The 23,263-nt window shown below is 38.7% G+C and overlaps 1 protein-coding gene across 1 annotated transcript in view; it reads left to right on the top strand.

Moving 5' to 3' along the window:
* Positions 1–8,439: 8,439 nt before the first annotated feature.
* The window catches only part of cacna2d1a (calcium channel, voltage-dependent, alpha 2/delta subunit 1a), a 107,131-nt gene continuing 92,307 nt past the window's right edge, over positions 8,440–23,263 (top strand). Inside the window, exon 1 of the mRNA XM_075471706.1 lies at positions 8,440–8,787. Within this exon, the coding sequence (XP_075327821.1) occupies positions 8,708–8,787 (80 nt within the window). The 5' untranslated portion in view covers positions 8,440–8,707. The remainder of the gene's footprint in view (positions 8,788–23,263) is intronic.

Genomic DNA, 23,263 nt, shown 5'->3' with positions numbered 1-23,263 from the left:
TATGACTGAGAGCCCTCCACCAAGAATGAAAGAGTGAAATGCTCTAAGAAAGAAGTCTACTTGTTTGCTTCAACAGCTCAGACAGTTAGCCGAAGGCTTTAAGTCTGAAAGGGATTTTCTGAAGGCTGAAGTGTGCTCAAGAAGCATCAAATCCGTGTGGTCACATAGCACAAGCTGTTAGAGATCAGTTTGGGAAGTCTCAGCGACTGAGTTGAAGTCTTTACCAGCTTCCATTTTGAAGGCCAAAACTTGAAAAAAAAAAAAGACAAAAGCTTCAAGAAAGACCAAACAGGAAGAACTGCTCTGTATCTGCCTGAACCACCAAATCACAGCTTCAGCCTCATTTCTGAGCTGTTTCCATTCTTCTGTTGGGATGCTGAACTGCAGACTTTATTTCTTTAAGAGCTTTGATCCCTCATCTTGACAAACTAAATGCTGTTCGATAACAGTTTGAGGCATTAAATCAGAGAATTAAACTTTCCAACTTAAAGCTTTTCACTCTTTACTTTGGCTTCTAAAAGTTGAAGACATTTAATCTCTTTAAGCAGCACTTACAGGACTTGAACATATGATCTCCAAGTCCCAAAGTAGTTTATTGACCGTCTGAGCTATGACTCTGCTTGTTTGTGCTGCTTTTTTGGTACTTTTTACCTGAGACTGGTGACTACAGACACTATCTTTTCGTCTTCCAACATGTTTCCTGTGAAGCAGCTTTGCTCATCAACTGTCTTTGGTTTGTTCAGCTGCTTGGTGTTGGGTTGGGACTGTTCTGTCTCATGCTCTGTATCCAAATAAAGTCTCTGACTTGTTGGTTTCAAAATTTGAAGACTGAGAAAAATTGAGTGGAACCTGGAAAAGGCTTGAACTCAGTCCATCTGCAGATCAGCAGGAACAGCTGAGAACAGGACTGAAACTAAACTTCACATTCGATGCAGGTCAGTTTTGAAATTTACTGAAAGTGCTTTAAGGAGGGGCTGGTGCTGAGAGCGTCTTCCTCTCATCCTGTTCTCAGCTGTTCCTAACTGATCTGCAACATCTCTGAATATTTATTGGATGTGGCTGCTCACTCTGACCACACTCAACATTACAATCAAACATGGAAACGTTGGGATGTGGACATAGACGTGCGGAAACTGTTTTCATGACCCAATTACTTATTTGTAATACCCAACCTCAACCACGTCGCATTTAGTGTCTAAAACCAACCAATGACTGAAAGCAGAAGGAAACAGTGACTTAAAACACAAATGAATTCGCAACATAAAGCAAATTTGGAGCACTCTATGAGAAACATTGTGGAAGTCAAACCACTTTCACAAAACACTGAGAAATGGGCCTCAAGACACAAATCATTTGGTTATGCATCAGTTGCCAGGTTCACATACTTCCACAAGAGTGTGTTGTTTGCATTTATGCATGTTTGAAACTGACAAAATCACAATCACCTGTTAGATTTTGAATGATGTAGAGCCTGCCTGGTTTTGAAAAAACGTCCTTTTCTCTTTGACCCACATTTGCTCACCTTGAATTTTTTTGTAAGGAATCAATTTTTTTTTTTTTAAGTTTAAGATATAAAAACAGGGCAGCTATGAGCTTTCACATCTAATATCTTCAAATAAAAACAGCTTCCCTTCACTGGATGCCTGTTTCACCCTATAGTCCTCCTCCTGACAGAATAGCTCTCACTAATAGTAATGTGATCAGTCAGTGCGCGGAGGGCACTGAGGCTGCCCCGTCCTGAGTGAGACATCATATCGCACACAACCCATCAATCCTCTTTCACTGAGTCAACAAGGTGTAACCATGTCAACCATCACCACGATTGTGCTGCAGGAAAAAAAACATTTTACATTTCTTGTTCTTGTGATGACCCAACAATGAAGAAGTGCAAATTGAATTTCAAGACTTGAAGAAGGGATGTATGTGTAGTTTCACTCAATCTTAAAAAGAATACTGTGACATTCTGGGGGTCCATATGGACTGAAATTAATTTGAAGGTGCAGATGGTCTCATCTAATTACCACAGCTTAGCAAGTTTATCAATGCTAAAACAAGGAAACAGTGGGCTTGGATGTCTCGTCATATGATGTGGCACAATCCACCCATTAGGCCTCTAAAGCTCACTAATTGAACTGTTCTCTTCTGCAGGGAACTTGCAGGTTGTTTTAGAGCTGTGGATACCTTGTTGTTTGTGTTCCAGTTGCAAGATGACTCCTGTGGAGTCATGGCACATTTTAAGGGATTAAAAAAAAAAAGTAACAACTCAAGGGTAGGTCCCACTTGGTGGCCATGAAAAGCTGCTGGATTGAATTGAAACTAACCTGACAACAGTGGACAAAAAGTGCCCTTAATTTCAAAATCCTGGCGCTTAGCCTTTTTTCCTCTCTCAGTATCCTGAGAACCTGTAGCTCTTTTATCTTGGTTCCATACATTGCTGTGGTTGTAGTGGGCAGTAGAGCATTACCCTGTAAAGGTACATTTCATGAGTCTGGAGATCCTTTGCTATTGTGCAAAAGTTTTGCACTTATTGACAGGCCCCTACCATGGAGTCCATTTCTGATGAGGCTTCAGTAAACAGTCGATGGATCAATGACCAGATGAATATCTTTGACCCTTCGTCAGATTTTTGGAGATTTCTTTTCCTTCTTCTTGAGGACATCACTTTCAGAACCTTTTCATCTGCTGTAGACAGTGTTTTTTGTTTCTTTTATAAGGCCTACCACTTCTTCTTTTGTCCGTCACTTGTCCAGTTTCTTATATTATCGCACACCATGCTGAGATGTGCCAAGCTTTTGGTTAGAGTACTTTGGAAAATGCCTGTCAAGCTTTTTTGTTTAGATTCAACACAAGAAATGGGAATAAACTATATCTTTGCAACAGGTTGCTAGAGAGAAAGTTCCCAAAGATACTATTTTAAGATGTGTTTGCTAAGTTGTCTGTATAGTCAACACAATACTGCTTTATAAATTATTCATTGGTCAGTCTTAAGTGTATTAACAAACAACAGGTCATTCTTCTTAAAATGGTTACTTGGATTGTCAGTGTAAGTAGCCAATGTCCAAATAAAAACTTTTCCTTTGGACAACTTTAAAAAAGCCAGGCTTCCTTATAAGTTATTAAAGCAAAAATATAGAAAAATGAGAGGTGGCCCAAGAATTCTGCAAAGTACTGTACACCACAATGCAAACGGAGTGGAATGACCAATTAAGGGGTCGTTTCTGTAAACACGTTTTGGCTGAACGGATATCCTGCTGTGCAAAGGCTTGTTAGGTCTTAATATAGTTCTGCCCTGGGCTTATGCAGCACTGCCTTAACACTGTCTTTTCTTTAGCACTAAGTCCAGGATGTAACATGTCCTCCCCCCTCAAAAAAAACCCACATTTTGTTGAAACTAGTAGGAAAACATACAAAGTCCTCCATGTTAGAAGGCAAATCTCGTAAACAGTTTCTTTAATAGATCTGTAGAACAAAGCTTAGCCAACTGATTAGTGGTAGCCTTATATCTATCATTAGAACATGAGTAGTTAATGAATAACTTATTTAGTTTAGTTTAGCTTAAAGACTTGAAAAGGAGAAGGCCCATGCAAGCCCTATAACTACCTCCAACTATTTTTTTTTTTTAGTCTCTAAGCTTTACTACCTGCCAGCTGAAGCTTTATCCAATGGACAAACAGAGTGGCCCTGGACTGATCGGACTACCAATAGACATGTGACCAACAATTGCTAAAGAAGCAAATGAGCCCGTCTTTAAGAAAGAAAAAAAAGTGAAGATTTTTCTTAGAAATAGACTAAAACAGAAAGTCGCTGTTAAAATAACATAAATCGTAGGTTTAATGCATTCTCCATCTCCTATCGCGTTCCATCTTTCCTCCTTCACATTTGGAACTGTCGACGAGGAATACATCCGTGTCAGCTTATGTAGAGATAGAACACATGTCCCGTCATCTCTGCCAAGAAGACACTGTGCGGGGGTGATGGTGATTAAAGTTTAAACTTGGAAATCATTTGTTGCCACGGTAACACACTCGCCCAGTAGAATTAATAAATGAACTGCACTCGGACGCCGGATGGGCTTTGTGTGTGTGTGATAGGTAAAATATATTGAAAGATATTCGCATGAATGCTCTTTTTTATTTTTTTGTGTGTGTGTGTGTGTGTGTGTGTGTGTGTGTGTGTGTGTGTGTGTGTGTGTGTGTGTGTGTGTGTGTGTGTGTGTGTGTGTGTATGTATGGGGGGGGTTGGTCTTTTGTCAAGGCTCACAAAGATGTCCATCATTTGTTTGTCATGCAGGATAGTGAAAAATGTGACAGGATATGACAGTGACATTTTAACTTTTCCAAAAGGAGTCAGATTTGACAGATGCTTCATCATATTGAATCATGTCCTGCAGCTTGGGTCTGCTCTCAGTATGCTTACAACCAGCATTTTTTCCATTGATGTCAGCACTAAAAAAAAAAAGCAGCTGCAAAAACTCTAAGATGATCACAAAGGCAAGAACAGCCTGAAATAAAACACATTGTGTTGTTGTTTTTTTTTGCATGACGTCAAAGTCTAACCTAGAAATTGGCAATGAAGATCTAAGGAGATACCACATTTTTGAAAGTGAAATCATTTGTAGTTGGCGGATTTATTATGTCTTCGTTGGGTGCTGTTAACACTAAAAGGGAAGTACGGTATTAGTTTATACTTTAAATGGATGCAAAAATAAAATCCAGGACACACATACTGTTTATACACACACGTGTGTAAAATATGTGTGCTCCCTGGTTTGGAAAACAACAACCCTGTGGCTCAGTTGTGAGGAGCCAGAGTGGAGACGGTGAATGAGTTGCTAAGTGACGGCAGCCGGGCAATTCCCCAGACAGGTGGGTGGGGTCTGGAGCTGAGGACAGAGGACTTGCACCTGTTGCCTGTCAGCCGCACACACATGCAAACAAACACACTTGCATTCCTGAGGCACGCAGAGACACACAAATCTGTCACTCCCTGTTACACACACACTTGCATTGACTTGACCTCTTCTGCTGCTCTTTTCTGAGAACATGACCTGCAGGAAATTGTACTTTTGTGGTGAACAAGTTAAAGTGCAGTAAGCCACAAAAGTGGCATTCACACAACCTTTAGATATAACTAAAATGCCCAGTGAAGAATTTTTTTGGTATGTGTCCCTGTTGAAGCCAGTTTTTAAAGTTAGTTTTGTCATTCATTTTCACATTTGCTGAACATATGCTGACATTTGTACTCCATGCTTTAGGAAACAGCTGAATACTCTCCCATCCAGCAGGAACTCAATAGCTATAGGATTCACTTAAAAGGTCCCATATTGTAACATTATCAAGTTAACATTACTCTCACGTGCATCAAGACTCGACTAAAGATATAGGAAATGTCCTTCATTTAAACATGCCTGTATAGCCATGGATTTTAACCTTGTTCTAAACAGGCTTTTTCAGAGGAGATTGTTTCTGTAGATTTGAAACCAAGTGAGCTGCTCCTGCGTCTTTACTGATGAACACTCCTGAGAAAAACAGTGATGGTAAAAGAACGTGGTGGGGACAATCGCTGAGGATGGTGACTCTAAATAGTCAAACCAGTCTATCAGCAAACATGGCCACAAAAACTTAATGGATGAGAAAATACATTTGTAGAGAAGACTGTGTTATTGCATTTAGTTTTGTTGCAGTTTAATACAATACAAACTAACTAGTTAAGTCAATGCTTTGCAATATAACTGAAGGTTGAGGCTCCTACAAAATCATAAAAGTAAATTAAAACAGTATAGTCACAAACATTATTCAATCATTTGATCAGTTTTTTTGACATGATAAATACTGAATATAGCTTCTTTGAGGATGAGCCGTAAATAAAAGAACAGCGTGCTCTAGTAATCTGATCATTCATGTAAATTATATGTATTTATTCTAATTGAATTAGCTTTGTATGAGAGGCTTTTATAAAACAACTAATCCCTGTGAAAATCCCATATAATCCTATGTAGGAGAGTGTTGCATTCGCTTCCCGGACAAAATGAGCCGAATGCAGGATTTGTGATGGATATTTTGCTTTGCAGCATTTTATTTATTTATTTTTTAAATATCCCTCAGAATTCATGGCAATTAGTTTTGAACTGATCATTTCTTGACCAAAGAAGTTCATCTATATGCTCTCTTACATGTGTAACCTACCTCTCTACATTGTTGACACAACCTGCTGCTCTTCTTTACAGTTGCTCTGTAAATACACTGCTCTCCTCACCCCCCAATCCCTGCGTGGCCAGAAGTCCCAGAGGATCGGCTTTTATGAGTTACAGTGAAACCTGAGAGTGGGAACGTGGACAGATATTTGCACAGTAAATCTATTTGTGAGATTCAGATAATGGCAGGTGAGAAGCCCTTGTTTATCTGCTGTGATCCTCATTTACACACAATGAACCTCATTTGGTTGCACGGATCTAACTAGACAAAATGCAGGCAGAAAATAAAGGTTGTAATGGTTATAACTTAGGAGCTTGAAGAAAACAAGTATTTAATAAGGAGCATGGAAGTAGAGCAGTACGTTCAACTGGTATTTACCTTGGTGATTTATTTTATTTCCCCAGCAAAGAGACATGTCACTTCATATTAATTTTGTCACAACCCTTGGAGCAAGTGGAATTTATTATCACATTTCTGCATTAGCAGGGGCGCTGCACTATTGAAAAATTAGATGAAGGCTCATAATGATGCACATAATAAAACACAGATCCATTATGAGATGAGAATTCTAAATCTTTCTTGAGATGCTTCGCTGAATCTGACAGACTGCAACTGGGTGAAATGCTTTCAGCAACACATGTGACGAGATGTAAGCAAATATGTCCTCAAAATCCCCCTGCTTGCGGTGTACCCTTGTTGTGAAGGATGCAGAAAAGGCAGAACACAAACCCGTCCAGAGTCAGCTTTAGTCCTCTCATGTCTGGTGTCTGCTACAGTGAAATGCTATTCAAACTTCGATCAAAACTACATTATTTGCAATCACGTCTGCAAAAATATTTCTCCACAGCCATCTTTTTAGCGCTGCTTGATCATTTTCTTAATCACCAACCTGAAAGACGGCATCATAAATTTTATCATGAGCGGAATAGTTGCCAGGTTTATCAGTCCATATGCCCAAGTGTTTTGTTTGGAAGATATGTTTTCACTTGTTTTAAACACATTCATAAGCATCAGTTTCAGGAGTTTGATCGTGTTGTGAAACTATACTTCATCAAAACCTAATGCAAAGTAATCTCCCACGTCTGCCAAGTATATAATTCAACCAACAAGTAGATATCCATGTGGAGGCAGCACAATTCTGCACCTGCAGTCTTCTTTACCTTGCTCTGACCAGGCTAGACAAGAAATGTCACCATAGTGATGCCTGCAAAAAATTCCAGGAGACATTTGTCTTTTTTTGCTGCATTCTGATTGGTTGATTATTTTCAAAAAGGAAGCAAGATTTTTTTTTTGACATCTTAAGCCTCCCTTGATGGCTTATTCAGTAGATCAGCTATACAACTAAAATGCACAGAATCAAGCTTAATGTTGCTTTACTTTCATTGTTTTAATCAAAACATGCACTGCCTCCCTTGTACTGTACTGTAGTGCTTAAAGAGACATCATACTGTACATCAAAAACATTATGGTTTGATTTTAAGTAAGTAATCATTTGGAAAAGATGTTTTTTTTTTTGTTTTTTTTTTAATCCCCATCTAAATCACTGATGCCCCCCACAGCTCATCAAACAAAAAGGGAAACAAAATACTCCTCCAAGGAAAACATAAATTGCCTTTAGCTGACCTTTGACTCCTGTCCTCCATCTGCTGGTCATACAGTATTTGTGTTTCATGAATGAAGTAGACTTACAGATTAATTACACTGAAAACTCCAGACAGCAGTCAGAAGGTCGTCTTCATGTTGTTGAGACACAGCGAGGTAGTGTTCTCAGCCAAGCTTGGCTGAACTCCAACTGTAAAAGAGCCATGCGTAATTGTTGCTGCCTGTAGTGGGGAAGGAGGGCGCCTGGAAACTCATTTGTGCGTCAGAAACACAAACATAAAAATACACACTGTAAAAGATGTCACCGACAGCAGATCCCGTTTTAAAAGTGTTCATACAATGTCTACTGACATTATTTCTAGTTTTCTGACGGGACAGTACATATAATTAGGACTTTCCCCACCTTTGTCTGGATTTCCATTGAATTAAACTAAATACATTTTAGCATTTTCAAAATGTTAGTGTTAGAAGCGGGGTCTAGGAAATGATCATATCTGACTCAACACTTACGCACGTGTGAACTGACGGCTAAGATGTTTTTTACAGTGTGCAGATTGGCAGCTCTCTGCCGGCTGAGCAGAAGATCTGATGCGCCCTCCCCTTTTCGTCTTTTATTTTTTGACACGCGCTGTAGATCCCCTCTAATAGCCTATTGCAGTTTGAGACACTTAACAGTCACATGCACACATACACCCATACTCTCTCTGAATCTAAGCACCCTCCTGAACTCCACCGGGTTGGGGGGTGGGGGGACACAGATAGCTACCAGATGAGATTTGTTTCCAAACGCGCACCGATGGCTTTGTGAGGCGTTTTTGGCTGGGAAGAAGTACGCTGTGTGTGGATTTGTGGGCAGTTTTTGTGCATCACCTCCCTGCCTGGATCGTGGTTTTGGGGACATAAACAGAGCTATGGATTACTCGTTCTGTGTACTCTTTCTCTTGACAACCATTTCGTCTGTGTCGACCGTACAATTCCCATCAGGACAGATGTGAGTACAGCGTCAAAACAGCCTGTTGGCTTTTGAAAGTCTTCGCTAAATTGTTGTGTGAAGCTGAATGTAAAGATTACAGTGTTTATTTGTCAGAGTCAATACTTGTTTTTTTGATGATAGCCAATTCAAACTACAATCACTATTTTTGTCCTTCTTAAGTTGCGCTTTGAAGAACAATTCTCTACGAATCGTCTCGGGGGGAAGAGAGCGTTTCCTTCCTAAGTGATGATGATTACATTACTTGTGATACAACTTTGACTATGTGAAACATGATATTTAAAGCTCCTTTCCTTTTATTATCAGCATGCAGCAATGTGACATGTGGCTGGCTGTCACATGAATCATTCCGGGAAAATAAACAGTTCTGAATGTCTGAACTTTCTCTCAACCACAACTCACAGCGACTTATATTTACCCATATTTCTGTAATGAATCTGAGTTTATTTGACTGTACATTAAAGCTGAACTGTGGGTTGGAAAATTATCAGAACACATACTCCCCATCTGAGCTGTTTTGCCACAAACACTAAAACTAAGCTGCTGGAATGGTAATTTATCACAAATATTCTATCTAAATTATCAGTTTGAGTGGTGTGGACTGTTGATCATATTTTGTTTAAGGCTGCTTGAGGATCTTGAACTACTTTCAGATATATTTATTAACTGATTTTTTTTTTAGTTGATCATTGAACAATTTCAGGATTAAAAATAGATTTAACTGCTTTCATGAAATAATGTTGGGCTTTTGCTGCCTGTCACAGACGCATTAGACTCCTTGGGGCACCACTCCCCTTGTAATGCTAAGCAAATGATCTCACATCAGATGGTTCTGACCAATGTGTTGTGCTTGTGAGACACAAAATGCATTTCATATAATTTAATTTCCTTTATTCAGACCAAGCAGCTCTCCTTTGCTTTGTTACTTATCAAGTACAGCTATGAGTTTAAAAAAAACTCTGCTTGCTCTGCAGGATGCTAATTTGGATTATGGACTCATGTTTTAAAGTAGAAATATCACTGGGACAGTTGAGGTATCACTTGCTCTGTCTAAATTTGACCCCCAGCCTCTATACATGCAGTGCAACAGATGTAACACATGATATATCCGCGGCCACAGTAGGGCAGCCTCCTGTTCAAACCAATGTGAAGGCCTGTTCAGATTCCGTACTGCACCTCACTTTTAATCAACAGGTTGCAGATATTCACCATGGTTCAAAGGGAGCCAGGACAAAAGGATTTGGATTTGAACACAGCCCAAGTCTGGTTCTAGGGAGGTGTTGCGCCATGATGGCACTTAGCCTAATGGCTGAGCACAATGATGTCAGACTAGCAGAGTGGCCAGCCCACTCCCTATATTTCATGGGCACTAAGTGAATTGATCTGTGGCTTGTGTACTTGATATTCACACGGCAAACTACAGACCCTGATGTAGAGGATCCATTTAGTAGAACTCAATTTAGGAGAAAGAATTCAAGAATTGAATTGAAAAGAAAAAAAACAAAAACAAATCATGTCACATCTTAGTCATAGTGCAAAGTCCTGCAAAACTTTGTGAATTTATCTGTTTCGGTGTTGGTGTGTTGCTGGAGCATCACCATCAAAGTGATGGTGATTTTGAGTGACAAGCTTCACATTGATTCTTCAAGGAGAAAGTCATAGAGTAAGAGAAACAAAGGGTAAGAGCGGAGAGAATGACCTGTATCTTTCTTTCTTTGACATCTGTGTCTGTTGCTTGAAGTATGACAGCATCTCTGGGCTCCATCTCTAACCTCTCACGCCGGCATCTGTTTATTTCACCTCCTCCTTGCCCCCCTCTCCTCCTCTTGGGGCCTCCCTGCCTCCTTCCCGTCTCCGTCTCTTTCTCAACATTTGCTGCTTCCGTCATCCTGTCCATCTTCTTTCCGTCCAACTCCCTATGTGTCTCGATATCTCTCCTCTTGTTTTTTGCCTGAGGGCAGATGATTAACATCATCAAATCTAAAATCTGAAGCCTGATGTCAGGCTGTTCTCAGAGATCTCGGCGCCATCTAGCACACTCAGAAATCAGAAGAGATAAAAGACAGGATGAAGAGGACAAAGGGATAACATAAAAAAATCCCAACTTGCTTGGAATACTTGTTCTCATATGTATTATGTGTTTTGTAAGCTAGACAAATACATATTTTATGACGCTCTGCGCCAATAAATAGCAGCCACCAGATCCAATACTTCATTTTCTCTGTGACTTTTACCCTCGTCACCACAGATGTACATTATAACTCTAGCCTCCCTTTTTCCACAATTTCTGTCACCCTCTGCTCTGTATCTCCCACTCCAACTTTCTATTTTCTTTAAGGCTAACAAGATTTCATGCTCAAGCAGCCAGAGGGTCATGCTGCTTGTGTTCGCAACCTCATCTCTGGAAATCAGTGGGCATGATGTAAAGATGTGCAGTGTGTGAACAGAGAGCAGCATGGACAGCTGTGAGGCAAGGATGTATAGTTGATCAACAGCCAGAGGACAAGACAATCTTTTTAGATACCTTTTAAGAACTTAAAGGAATACTTTGACATTTTAAGGATGTCCCACATGCTCTCTCTCCTTTTAAAGCCAAACCATAAGAATAACAGTATGATTTTATCCAATGATATTATCTTTGGGCTGTTTCTTGGCCATTCTAAGTGACTTCCTGTCACAGCTGCTTGCCCAACAATCTCATGATAGTCACAAGACCCTTGGCCCAGCCAAGAAATAATCAGGTAATCACAGATTAAAACCCACAGATTGCGTTGTTAGACTGCTTTTTGGACATACAAAATAAACAAGATGTTCATCTTCACATCCATTAGATGAAACATGTCTTTTTGAGGGTCGTAGAAGTCAGAGGGAGCTGATCCTAAGTGATAATAAGTAAGGGGTAGGATGCACTGTTGACAGATCACCAGGGCCACAAATAAAGAGGAAAATGTAATGTTAATGCTTCGTGTTTATGTTCATATTTTTAAAATGGATAAACCAAGTTAAAAAGAAAGCAATTGACTATTTTTCCATTGGTTTTTTTTATGTGTGAGGTTTAACAAAATAGAAGTGCCAGAAAGCAGGATAATGATAATGTTTGTTATGCAGTGTAAAGAGGGCTTTAGCGATAACAAGGAGGTATTGTTTAGCGATGCTTGTCCTATGAAAACAGTTGTCAAATTTTCCATTTCATCAGCTATGACCCGTGGCCAAATTTTGTCCAATCAGATATACACACATGAACATCATGCTCTAAAGATGTTTCCAACATTTACCTGTAATAATCTGGCTTAGGTCTCACATGCAAACACATTAGTCGTTTTTTATGGCCAGATTTCCTTTGGATCCCAGATGCTTGGTCTTGTTGCTGCTAAGAGGTTCCATCATAAAATGTAATATGATTTAACAAATAGAATCTCTGAAATACGCAGATAATCATGGCTTTAATCAGTGATCACACACTTAGGTACTTTAGTCATGCTTTAATAGTTTCCCTGGAGCAGTGAAAACTTCTTAACTTCCTAATGTTTTTCCATTCGTATTTGCTTTATGTAATCATTGTGCAAGAATATCTGAACCAGAAAATGTATACATCCTGGGTAAATCAATCTGGCTGCAGTCAATATCCAACACGTTGATACTTGGCCATTTTCTTCTTTGCAGAGACTGAGGAATTAGAAATGTCACATCTAATAAAAACAAAGAAGGCACAAAAAAAAAAAAACTTTTGATGACTTAGATTTCCCTTAAGCTTTGATTTCATAGTCAAGTCTATCTTGGGCAATAACGCTGGCAATTCAGCGAGATTTGAGATGAATCAAATATAATGAGAAACAGATGGAAATAATCAGCTTGTGGCTGTCTAGGGTTTCCTTGGCTGTGATTTGCACCTCTTGGCCCAGCGGGGGTTGGTGCAAGCAGGTATATTTCAGGAGGCATCCTCTTAGCCAGAGTCAAGCAGCTGACGGGTTATACAGTATCTGTTACACACATGGGTGCAAAAGCTGTGCCCACACATGTATGCTCTTTTATCTCTCTTTATTTCCTTTTACCCCCTCTGAGATTTTTGGGTTTTTTTTTATTAAAACTTCTTTTTCCCACGCTTTCCCCCTTCTTCTTTTTTCCCCCTCATTTACTTCAACTCTTTCTCCCTGCTTCTCGTCCACCAACTCACCTTTGCCCCATTCTCAGCTCTGGCTACATTTAGCCAGGCCTCTGTCGAGGGGGAAGGGGCATTAAGCATACTTACTAAGTCATGCAGGAAAGGCTACAGGACAGAAGAGTGTAGAGTGGCAGGGGGCTTCCTATAAATCTCCCTCCAGTCCTTCACTGACATTTTGTGGACTTCTTGCCTATGCATGGCCTCTCAATGTTGCTTTAGTGTCTGGTCTAAGTTTCACATTGTAAGTTCCTTTAAAGAAAAATACACGACGCATACGCTGCCTTGTATGTGAACAGAAAGTTGTGGGAGGAAAGCAGCATTATTTTGTTAACAATCTTTTGCCGCATGGAAATTTCCAAGAATTTTCCATTGTGCTGTTGCCCTGGCTACCTTGGGAATAGTTAACAGCTGTTTAGATGGTAGCTCTGTTTGTTACGGGAAGCACATCTATACTTAATTTATAACACACAAATGTTGCTTTATGTTTGAGACATTTGTGTAGTTTTGAGGTTAAATTATTCATAAGCTTTTACCACAAATGTGGAGGACATTTAAAGGAAAAAGCTGCCAATATAATCTAATGATGAAGTATTACAGAATTCTGTGGGGAAAACAAAGGCAATATTGCAAGTGAGATTTAAATACAAAACTGACACATCTATACACAGGAAACAGATTCTCATATTATAACAATGTAAAGAGTATTGTCAGATTGTGTTTTAAAAGAATCCATTAAATCTCCAAGCTTTATACAGTGCAGCCCTATTTAAAAGTTAAACAGCATTCCCAGTTTATGTAACCCAGGCAACACAACAAAAACAAAAAACAACCATTTTATTTTCTGTGTTTTGCTCTCTCGAACATTTTTAGTGTTTTATATACTATTGACTTTTCAGTTTAATTTTTTAAATGTATAGTTTTTACCTTTTTTTTTTTTTTTTTTTTTTTAATCGTTTGTTGCTGCCTGACCTTTTGTTTGCAGTTTGAACACAAACATCTCGGGTGGTAGGGTTTACTGAGTGGTCAGTTCCCACTGGCTTGTGTAGTTTTGAGAGAGACCAAAGCCTTTGACGTTGCCCAGCATTGTTAGCGTATTTTCCCCAGTTTGTTCTGGTGGAAACGTCATTTACAAATCCCATCATCAGTCAACAAGCTGTATTAGATTCAATTTAAATGCCAGTATTTATCATCCACAGTATTTTGTGCGTCCTTAACTTTACTTGGAAAAAAAAACACAAATCATCTAAGATTAACAATGTCAGTTAGCTTTTACCATATGATATTAGCTAGCTTGCTATCCATATCAACTGATGGTTTGATTTTTGTGTGTGTATGTGTTCACAGGTAGGCACATAAAATCTATGTGTCTTTCTTTAATGGTATATTTTCATTCCTGGTTAGATGCACAGGTGGATATTTAATAAGCATGCTAATTTGTTATATAAATCAGCAGCATCTCAGATGTTAAAGTTTAAATACTGATGGGTTTGTTCTGTTGGGTCATGGCTTTACACTGTAGGACTTGAGCCAGAGCAAAGCAAACCTCAGATGCTGTATTGGTAGGGTGTACCTAGTTCACCTCAGATTTAAACGCTAAAGCATATAAGGACAGACAAAATAAATTATCAGTGCTCAACATTTAAATATTGTAAGCTCTTTGGTGGTGTTAATCAGCGTGGCTGCTGTTCACAGTCCACACACAAAAAAAAAAAAAATAGGTAATTTGAGCACATCAGAGGCAATGAGCTGACTCTGAAAAACTCACCTGCCAGTGGAATCAGTCCCTGCAAGCAAAAAGTCAACTGTGAAGATGACAGAACAATGGTCTGATCAGTTGGGATGAAATACAGAACCAATGATGAAAGGATATTTTCAACTAATAAAATACCAATTTTTATACAAATAATTTGCTTTCTGATTTTGCATTCTCTACTTTTGAGAAAGTTCAAAAGTTTTCTATAAATGTGTAGAATTATTGTGAAGGACTTAACCCGAATCATACACTAGAGGTCTGAGTGCATGGTATATCTCTTGTAAGGCACCACAGGCCATCTGATGTGTTATAGTTTGAGAAAGGCTCATGCAAAGTGGATCCATGATGGCCTCTGATTGTTTCTCTTGAGGCTCTTAATGGAGTTACATTGAGACATAAGAGCTGCTGATGCCATTCTTCAGATCACACTGGACAGTGTGTAGCACTGTGTGTAAGTAGTCTTCAGTATAGCACTGACAGTGGTCTGCCCGAGTAGGCAACTAGATTGACGTTAATTGGACATTTTGGCCAGGGGGGTGGGGGGAGTCTGAAATCTCTATATTTATACAGTACACAGCGTCCAAGATTGTCTGTGTGCATCAGCATTTATTCTTTGAGACGCATTTTGATCAAGAGCAGGCATTTCTCATACCCTACATAGACGCAAAACTGTAGTTGTGCATCTAATCTGGACAGTTACTGCAGTCAGGGCTTTCTCTAGTGTTGTGCTTGAATCTCAGCAGCAGGTGGAATTGCTCTGACGGGAGTGCAAACACTTGCAGGTGTCACAACAATTCTGCTTTGTCCAGTTTAATGTGTCCAGGCACCTGCGGGGAGAGGTGATACAAGGCGAGCTGTTAGTTCTGCCCGGACATGTATGTTGTTTGAAATGGAGGCTGACTTGGTGATAGGGAGACATCGAGTTTGTCCCAGTTTGTTGTGGTCCAGAGTGTGAGGTCAAATGTGGCAAAAGGGAGGAAAAAGTCACTTGTGGTTCTGTACTGTTGTCAGATACAGACTGCACGGGGGTACTCAGATAATCAAATGGCCGGGTCAGGCTTTATCTAATAACTCTTTGCAAGGTACTTATAAATGGAGGGAAGAAAGAAGGAAGTTTGTATTTCAATTAGTGTATGGAATAACCAAACACATTCAAGGGACAAGATGTTTCATCGCAGTGTAAATGTGTGAAGAAACAGACAAAAAAAAGTAACAAAATCAAACAATATAGCATTAAAATATTAAGAAAGCAATTTCACAGATATGCATGGCAACACATAGGTGTTTGAGAAAAATCCTAAAAATATATCAAAAATGTTAAAATATGTGTTGCACTCACCTTTGTGTAAATTCTCAGTCGTCCAGGTGATGATATTCCAAATTGCTTAAGAGGACAACTAGAAAAATAATGACTCAAATTAAATATGGTAATATGCACCTCACTAGCACCACAAAGAGCTGTCATCTCTGCTAAAAGCATAAATTAAAAGCGTTCGTTTTGAAATGTTTTGCTCTTGTACTTTACTTTTTAAACCACTTTTACACATGCACTGGAGTCCTGATACGTTGTTGCAGCAATGATATGTGAGAATGCAAATGTCCACAGCATTGGCTCCAGACATTCAATGGGAGAAGAACGGGGAACCCCTGTATTAATAGTTCCCCAAGTTCAAGTTTTTCCATGTTCATCAACATCTCAGCCATCCCCAGTGTTTCCAGTATTCCATTTTTTTTCCCTCTATAATTTCCAGATTTGTTTGTTGATTTGCAGTGAGTGACCCCTGCTTTTGATAATAAACTCTGAATTTTTTGGTTGTTTTGTTAGTCTGGGTCCTTTCTTAATGAATTAAGTATGCTTTATGGCATCAGTATTAATATGATGGACTTTTTTGTTTTGTTTAGTTGTTCGAGAGATTTTCCGATTTAAATTTTCTTGGCCTGTACGGTTACCATTTTGTTCCCTTCAGAATTTCTTGTTGAGTGCTGTCACTTTTTTTTTTTTTTTTTTCAGTTTTTTGTTAAAATTTCAAATTCAGCTATTTGTGATGTTTACATTATTCTCTGAACTGTCCCAGGTTACTGCGAAATACGAGTGAATATTGGTTTTGAAACTGATTTGGGGCTAGCTTGCAGCAGGTTGTGTGCGTGTGTGTGTGTGTGCGTGTGTGTGTGTGTGTGTGTGTGTGTGTGTGTGTGTGTGTGTGTGTGTGTGTGTGTGTGTGTGTGTGTGTTTGTGGCATTAACAAAGATTAAATACTTGCAGCGTAATGTCCCAAGAATGATCACCCACCTGCTGTTGTTTTTACGGCCCCAGGGTATGTATCAAAAACTCATGAGAGCTCTCTTCTCGACTGAGAAAAATGTAGTTGTAAGTTCATGATTTTCTTTGTAATTGCTTTACTCTTTTCCCCTGGTGATACCAGGGGAAAGAGTAGAGGCTGTCAGGTTATGACTGGCTGTGCGCTCTCTATAACTTTACCTTTCACTGCTTTGCCATTATTAGCTTTGTCAAATTGGGTCTTGATCCTGCGTCAACTTTCAACTTAAGTTTGTAGTTCCACTCTTTTTGGTGGTTATTGCCCCACAGCCTTTTTTGTGCTGACAGATATTACAAATTGTGAGTTTGGGATCGTTATGAGACAGTGAGAGATTTACTGTCTGTGATGCTGATGGTGAGATGCATTTATTTGTGTGCTTGAAATACTCAAGACCGGTGAAGGTGAATATCGACCTAAATAGTCGACCACTGACAGTTTTGCATTACAGCCTTTCTATTGCATAACTAAATATTGTTGTTGGAGCACAAAGAAACACACACCATGTCATCCTGCCATTTAAAGCAAAGCATAAATAGTCAATATAAGCCTCTTTGGTTATTACTCCATTAACTCAGCTGTTAATAGTGACACATCCCCCTGTGAGAAGGAGGGGTTAGCATGCAATACATTAGTGTTTGCAGAAATGACTCCTTTACTGCTTTTTATCACCTCATATGTGCAAATCTAAGAGTCTACCTCTGCATTCCACATGTTAGATTCAGTCAGTTGCCACAGAAATCCATGAATCATTTGTAATAGCTTGAAAAGCTTTGCTCAATAACCTTGTAATGGGGACTTGTGACGCCAAGAGAAATGACTTTGTTCAACTTTATAATAGTGCTATTTTAACAATATTTTAACGCTCTGAAATTGAACAACTGTAGGCTTTATAACATTTTATAGTTCATAGGTATGCCACCATATTACAGTTTATTTACATAATATAAAACCTGCTGCCTGTGCATTTCATTTCTACAAATCTTAAAAAATTCAACTAAAAAAAAATAAAAAAATCAACACCAGTTTTTGAACTTATAATCTAATCAGTTAAATTTTCAAATAGATAAATCTCTAAAAAATTATAAGTCAGCGTGGCAGAAAACAAGTTTCTCCTCTATCAAGGGGAGAGTACAACTTGACAAAAATGTTTTATTCTGATAATTTACATTCTTCATCTTTTGTTTTTGGTCAGCACATTCCTATTGATTTCTACTCATTTTATTGACTATGATCACATATCATACATGTACAGTCTCATGCACTGTCTGTGGGGTGAAAGCTCCCACCTCTTTTTAAACGTTTCACCTGTCCTTTGTCACATGACATCAAGAGTTTTTCTGCTGACACTTGGGTCATTTTGACCCCCCCCTAAACAATCAGTTCGGCCAATCCCGTTTCCCACTCATGCTATTTGAATGACCACTGGTACCATCAGTTTCAAAGGATCTCATACAGTTTCTCCTCAGCCACAAGTGTGGTGCACTCAAACATAAGTGCTTGAAGGAGCACAAAAAATATTGTTGTCAAGGTTGCACTTGAATACTTCTTTTCAGTAAAGGATGGGGGTTTTGTTGTTGGAAAATGTACAGGCGAGGCAGGGACGTCAATACATTTTTGTCATAGAGGATAATGAGGCCAAGAGACATTTACAAAGCCTGTCATGATGATGTTATTGACCCCAATAAAGGAAGGGATATCATCACTTGTCTCTTTTGTACTTTGAGGAGTGTCAGAAGGGGGCGGGATTCCAGCAATAGGATCTCATCTGAAATTAAATAAATCGTTACATAAGTAAATTAGGAGATTAATTGTGTAAAATTTTGAAAAAAAATACAATAGAAAAAACAAAACTGGAAAATGCAGCCTAGATTTACAAAATGAGCCAGCACTAGAAGAAATATACGTAAAAGTATCCAAACAAATAAGCGAATCAATACATCAGTCTTTTAAACATGAACAATAAAGGGGGTGTGAGACACGACCAAAAGGAAAGAAAAATACAGGAGGAAGGGCAGAAAGTGGCTGTTTGTCTTCTACAGTGCTCAGTCAAGCCCACGGCTTATTAGCTGCGTTGCCTCATAGTCAGAGCTCTTATTTCCTATCCCCAGTGGCTCAATTACATCCAAGCTGACATCTTCAAACATCCCAATCTTTTTTCTGCATCTTTTCCTTCCCCTAATAGTGTTAGCCTTTTTTTCTCTCTCCAAGAACAGATTAGAATCCTAAATTACTACTATTAAGGGGGATTTAAGGTTTCAAACTGTCTCCCAGTAAATGGAAAGCATGACAGCGATGCTTTATGCCAGATGTTTTTTCAGTGATGGTTTAGATGGTATGAACAGATCAAATGTGGATATGCAGACTAGGTTTTGAGGTTAAAGATATGACTATGTTCATAGGTGAGGGGGTACTGAAGTGGAAATTATATGATTGCTTGTGCCAGGGATTCTTTTGGCTGCTTGCACACAAGCCTGTGAGTTACTAGGAGGTTTTCTTTTCAGTCATTTAGTCAATATTATTTCAGAAGATAAACAGATCTTGGAAACAACGTGACTACATAAACTCAACATGTAAGATCATGTTTTGTAACGTGACTATTTTAGATGTACTAAAATCTCCTCCCCTGTTTATTAAGAGGGCATGCTGCTTAAAAGTTCATTAATGCCTTCAGTTTGTGCTGAAATGAGAAGACTGAGCAGCGAGCAAGCTCCCAATGGGATGGTAAAAAGTCATGAATTACAAACTGTTTGGATCCTGTTAGAACCAGAAATCTAAGATTGGACCCTTAAAATCCCACTTACTGTTTTCTTTCTAGAAAGGATGCAGAAATAAATTTTCTGTAATAGTACAGAAACACAAACTTAAGTCCTCTCAATCATGTCTGCATGAACTCCACCTGGGAGCCATCCTATAAAGCCAGATTGCAAACCTCTCAGTTGCTAAAAGCCTCAAGTTAAGCTTTTTCTGAAAATGTTTAGTGAAGTTTGCCAAATTCTGAAAGTAGAAACGAAGCTGTAGTCAAGAAAAAGACTCTGGCTGATGAAAAAACACTGTAACCATGTGGTTAAGTGATTTTTTTTTTTTTTTCTCACCTTACCATGGCATTGTTTCAGACATGTTTAAAAAAAAAAAAAAAAATCTGCTTGACATTGTTGAAACAAAGCTAATTAATGATGGTGATAGACTCGTAAACATAAGAAAAAAATGATGTTTTATGAATACTTTCATAATATAAATAAATTCAAATATATATTAATCACATGAAAAAGTGGCGATCAAGATTGAACTTTTTGAACGTTTTGTCAGTTGACGCTGCAATTATAAAATCAGGACTTTTTGAGAGCAGTCTAAAAAAAGGCTTTAAACCACTTTCAGTTACAATTTTCTTAAGCCATTAGTTATTTGACAATGGAAACTGAACAATATATGAATGACAGCTTTTTTAAAATCGAGAACTTAGCTCTATAAGTATACACAGATGCTTTACTGTTTTAACAAAAAGATGAAACTTTTGATCATGTCATAGCACCTGGGGCCATGTGAGTCTTAGTGATTGTATGCCTGCAGATATTCAACTCTAAACCACATTATCTCAGTCTGTCAGTCCAGCTTTGAGAGCTTCGATTCATTCAAATGTTGATATGCATTTTAAAAATCTGGTTTTGGTTTTAATGACACAAATGATATGTATATTTATTTTTTCTTTTCTAGTCTCATGTTAACGTGCTGTATGAGTCTGGGGAGAGAATTAACAAGACCTCAAAATCCATTTCCATTGAAAAACTCCATTGTGAAGAAACTAATCATCAAGCAGTGTTTAAACAATTGCCAATTTGTCCAGAACCGAATACTCCAGCAAATTAAGCCAACAAGAACCTCAGAATTTTAACATTTGCAGGTTACTCTTGCAGCTGCTGTGTGTCAAAGCTCATGTGTCTTGTGGTCAAAGGTCAAATGCAGATGTCACACATTTGACCCGCATGGGAAAAACCGAGGGGCAGGTTACTGCCATTGATTAGGTTATGAATTCTGTAACGTATTGGGATGCATTCATTTAGTGTGAAGGTTTACCCCGAATTTGAGCTTTCAGCAGAATAATGTGCCCATAAGCAAACTAGAAACATCCACCAAAGAGTAACTCAAAAAGAAAATATACAGATTAATGAAATCACCAAGTCAAAAAGGCCAGATTTGAATCTCACTCAAAAGGTTTTTGTTTCATATAGAATTGGGAACATTTCATATAGTTATTCAGGGGCTGCACGGTGGTGTGGTGGGTTGGCTGGTTTTCTTGACTTAGAGAAGAGTTGGTAGCAAATACATTTTGTGGGTTTTTTTGTGTTTCCTTACAGTATCACAGCTGCTGTTTTTAAGTTTTAAGTTTAAGTAAATAGATCTTGATTAGATGGCTATAGCTCAGGAGGAGGAGCGGTTGAAGGCTAGTTGTAAGGTCGGTCTGATTCCTGTCTTCCCCGGACCACATGTCAAAGTGTCCTTTGGCAACACACTGAGCACCATGTTTTCTCTGACGCATCCATCGGTGTATTACCATGTGTATGATAGAGAAAAATCACTGTGTGTGAGAGAAAGTTATTACTTTTAAAGCACTGAAGCTAATCCACCCGAGTTGATCATCCTATAAATCTATTGTCCCGTTTTAAATAGCGGCAGAGCAGTTAGCAGCTGCAAGCTGTGGTTTTGAAATATACAAACTGTTCGACATTGCCTCCTCCACAGTCACACACAACTAGGCTTGAGGGTTTAATGTGGTCAGATGTAAGACAGCAGTACTCTCATGCTGAGTCATGCTCCCTATTCTGGGATTGTGTCCACTTCTCCGCGGTCAACCCTCGGATCTGACAGTTTGCTTTCCACTTGCCGGGTGAGGCTATAGGTATTTATTAAGGTTGTAGTAGTGGTGAGTCAGGATCCTAGAAATAGGGTTTACTCCACTTCTCAAATATTCTTTTGCTGAATTTTCAATCAACCTATCACTGCTCCTTAAAACAGTGTGATCACACACACACACATTACAGTATTTGATTCACACATTTTAAATTCTAATAACATTGCTTGAAATGTGTCAGTTTGTGTACTGTAAATAATCAAATGTGCAATATTTGATGCTGCATGAAGTATTTTTTGGCCACCATATTGTGGTTTAAAAACATTTACAGTCTGCATCCTTGCTATGACACATATATACACGTTTAAAAAAAAAAAATAAATAGATAAATCCTATACGCGCAACAGCCTATGGGCAACATTGACATTAACATGTGTCTGGCCATTTTTTATTTTTTTTTAATTCAAGTTCAGTCGGCTTTAACAATGTAACTTGATAATATTCACATATTTGAAGCTGTTGCGATGATGTACGTTTGCTCAGTCAGGTCTACTTTGGTGAAAACAGCCATTTACTGCTGCAGATAAGGTGAGAGCTGTGACAGTTAAGCAAAATAATCTTTAGGCTTTAAGCCAGAACAATGAACTAAAATGATTTAGCAACTGTATATTCTGCTAATAATCCAGTGTCTTTTTCACAGTGCGCACAGTTACTCGACTCATTGTTTATGTAAAATATTGATGTGTTTTTCATTAATTTTTAAAATCCTAGTTGGTGCATTTAGTGTTTTGTTATTCTTTGATCTATTATCTGTCTTAAAAGCTGTTATATTATTGTCATCCTCCTATGAACACTAATTTCATTACATTAAGTGCTTCGCCACAACAGTTGCACCTGCCATGGTCACCTTTGACCCCTGGGCAATGTTTTACTGCCGTCTAAGAGCCCCACTTCTCTGGTTACTGACAGACTTTGACAAGCGTGCACTCACATTCACTTGACATGTTTGTTTTTTTTTGTTTTTTTTGTCAATTTAGTGATGAAGTGAGGGAGGGGCCGCTTTGTCTCTGTCAGCCAATGTATTCATGGCTACGAGGGTCAAGCACAAATTAAGATACACTTCGGTCATTCTAGTCAGCAAATCGGCTCATTTAGTGGCAAATAAATCTCACATCCCTTTCAAAATATTTCAGTTTTTCTGAATTGTTTCACAGACAGGTGACATGGTATAACCTATGGAAAAATTTAAAATTTCGATTAGCACATCATCTACTTTCACTCTGTTTTCCACTGCCGAGGACACGGAAAGAACCAAATGAAATTTTAATATCATCCATACAGAGTGAGAACACTCATGTCATATGACCTGTTTGTCTACACTCCAACCAAGTGTGTCT

The sequence above is a fragment of the Odontesthes bonariensis genome, chromosome 8, assembly GCF_027942865.1.
Source record: "Odontesthes bonariensis isolate fOdoBon6 chromosome 8, fOdoBon6.hap1, whole genome shotgun sequence".
In the NCBI taxonomy this organism is placed as follows: domain Eukaryota; kingdom Metazoa; phylum Chordata; class Actinopteri; order Atheriniformes; family Atherinopsidae; genus Odontesthes; species Odontesthes bonariensis.
Note: the sequence above shows the minus strand (reverse complement) of the source record. Positions and strands in the feature narration are given on the sequence as shown.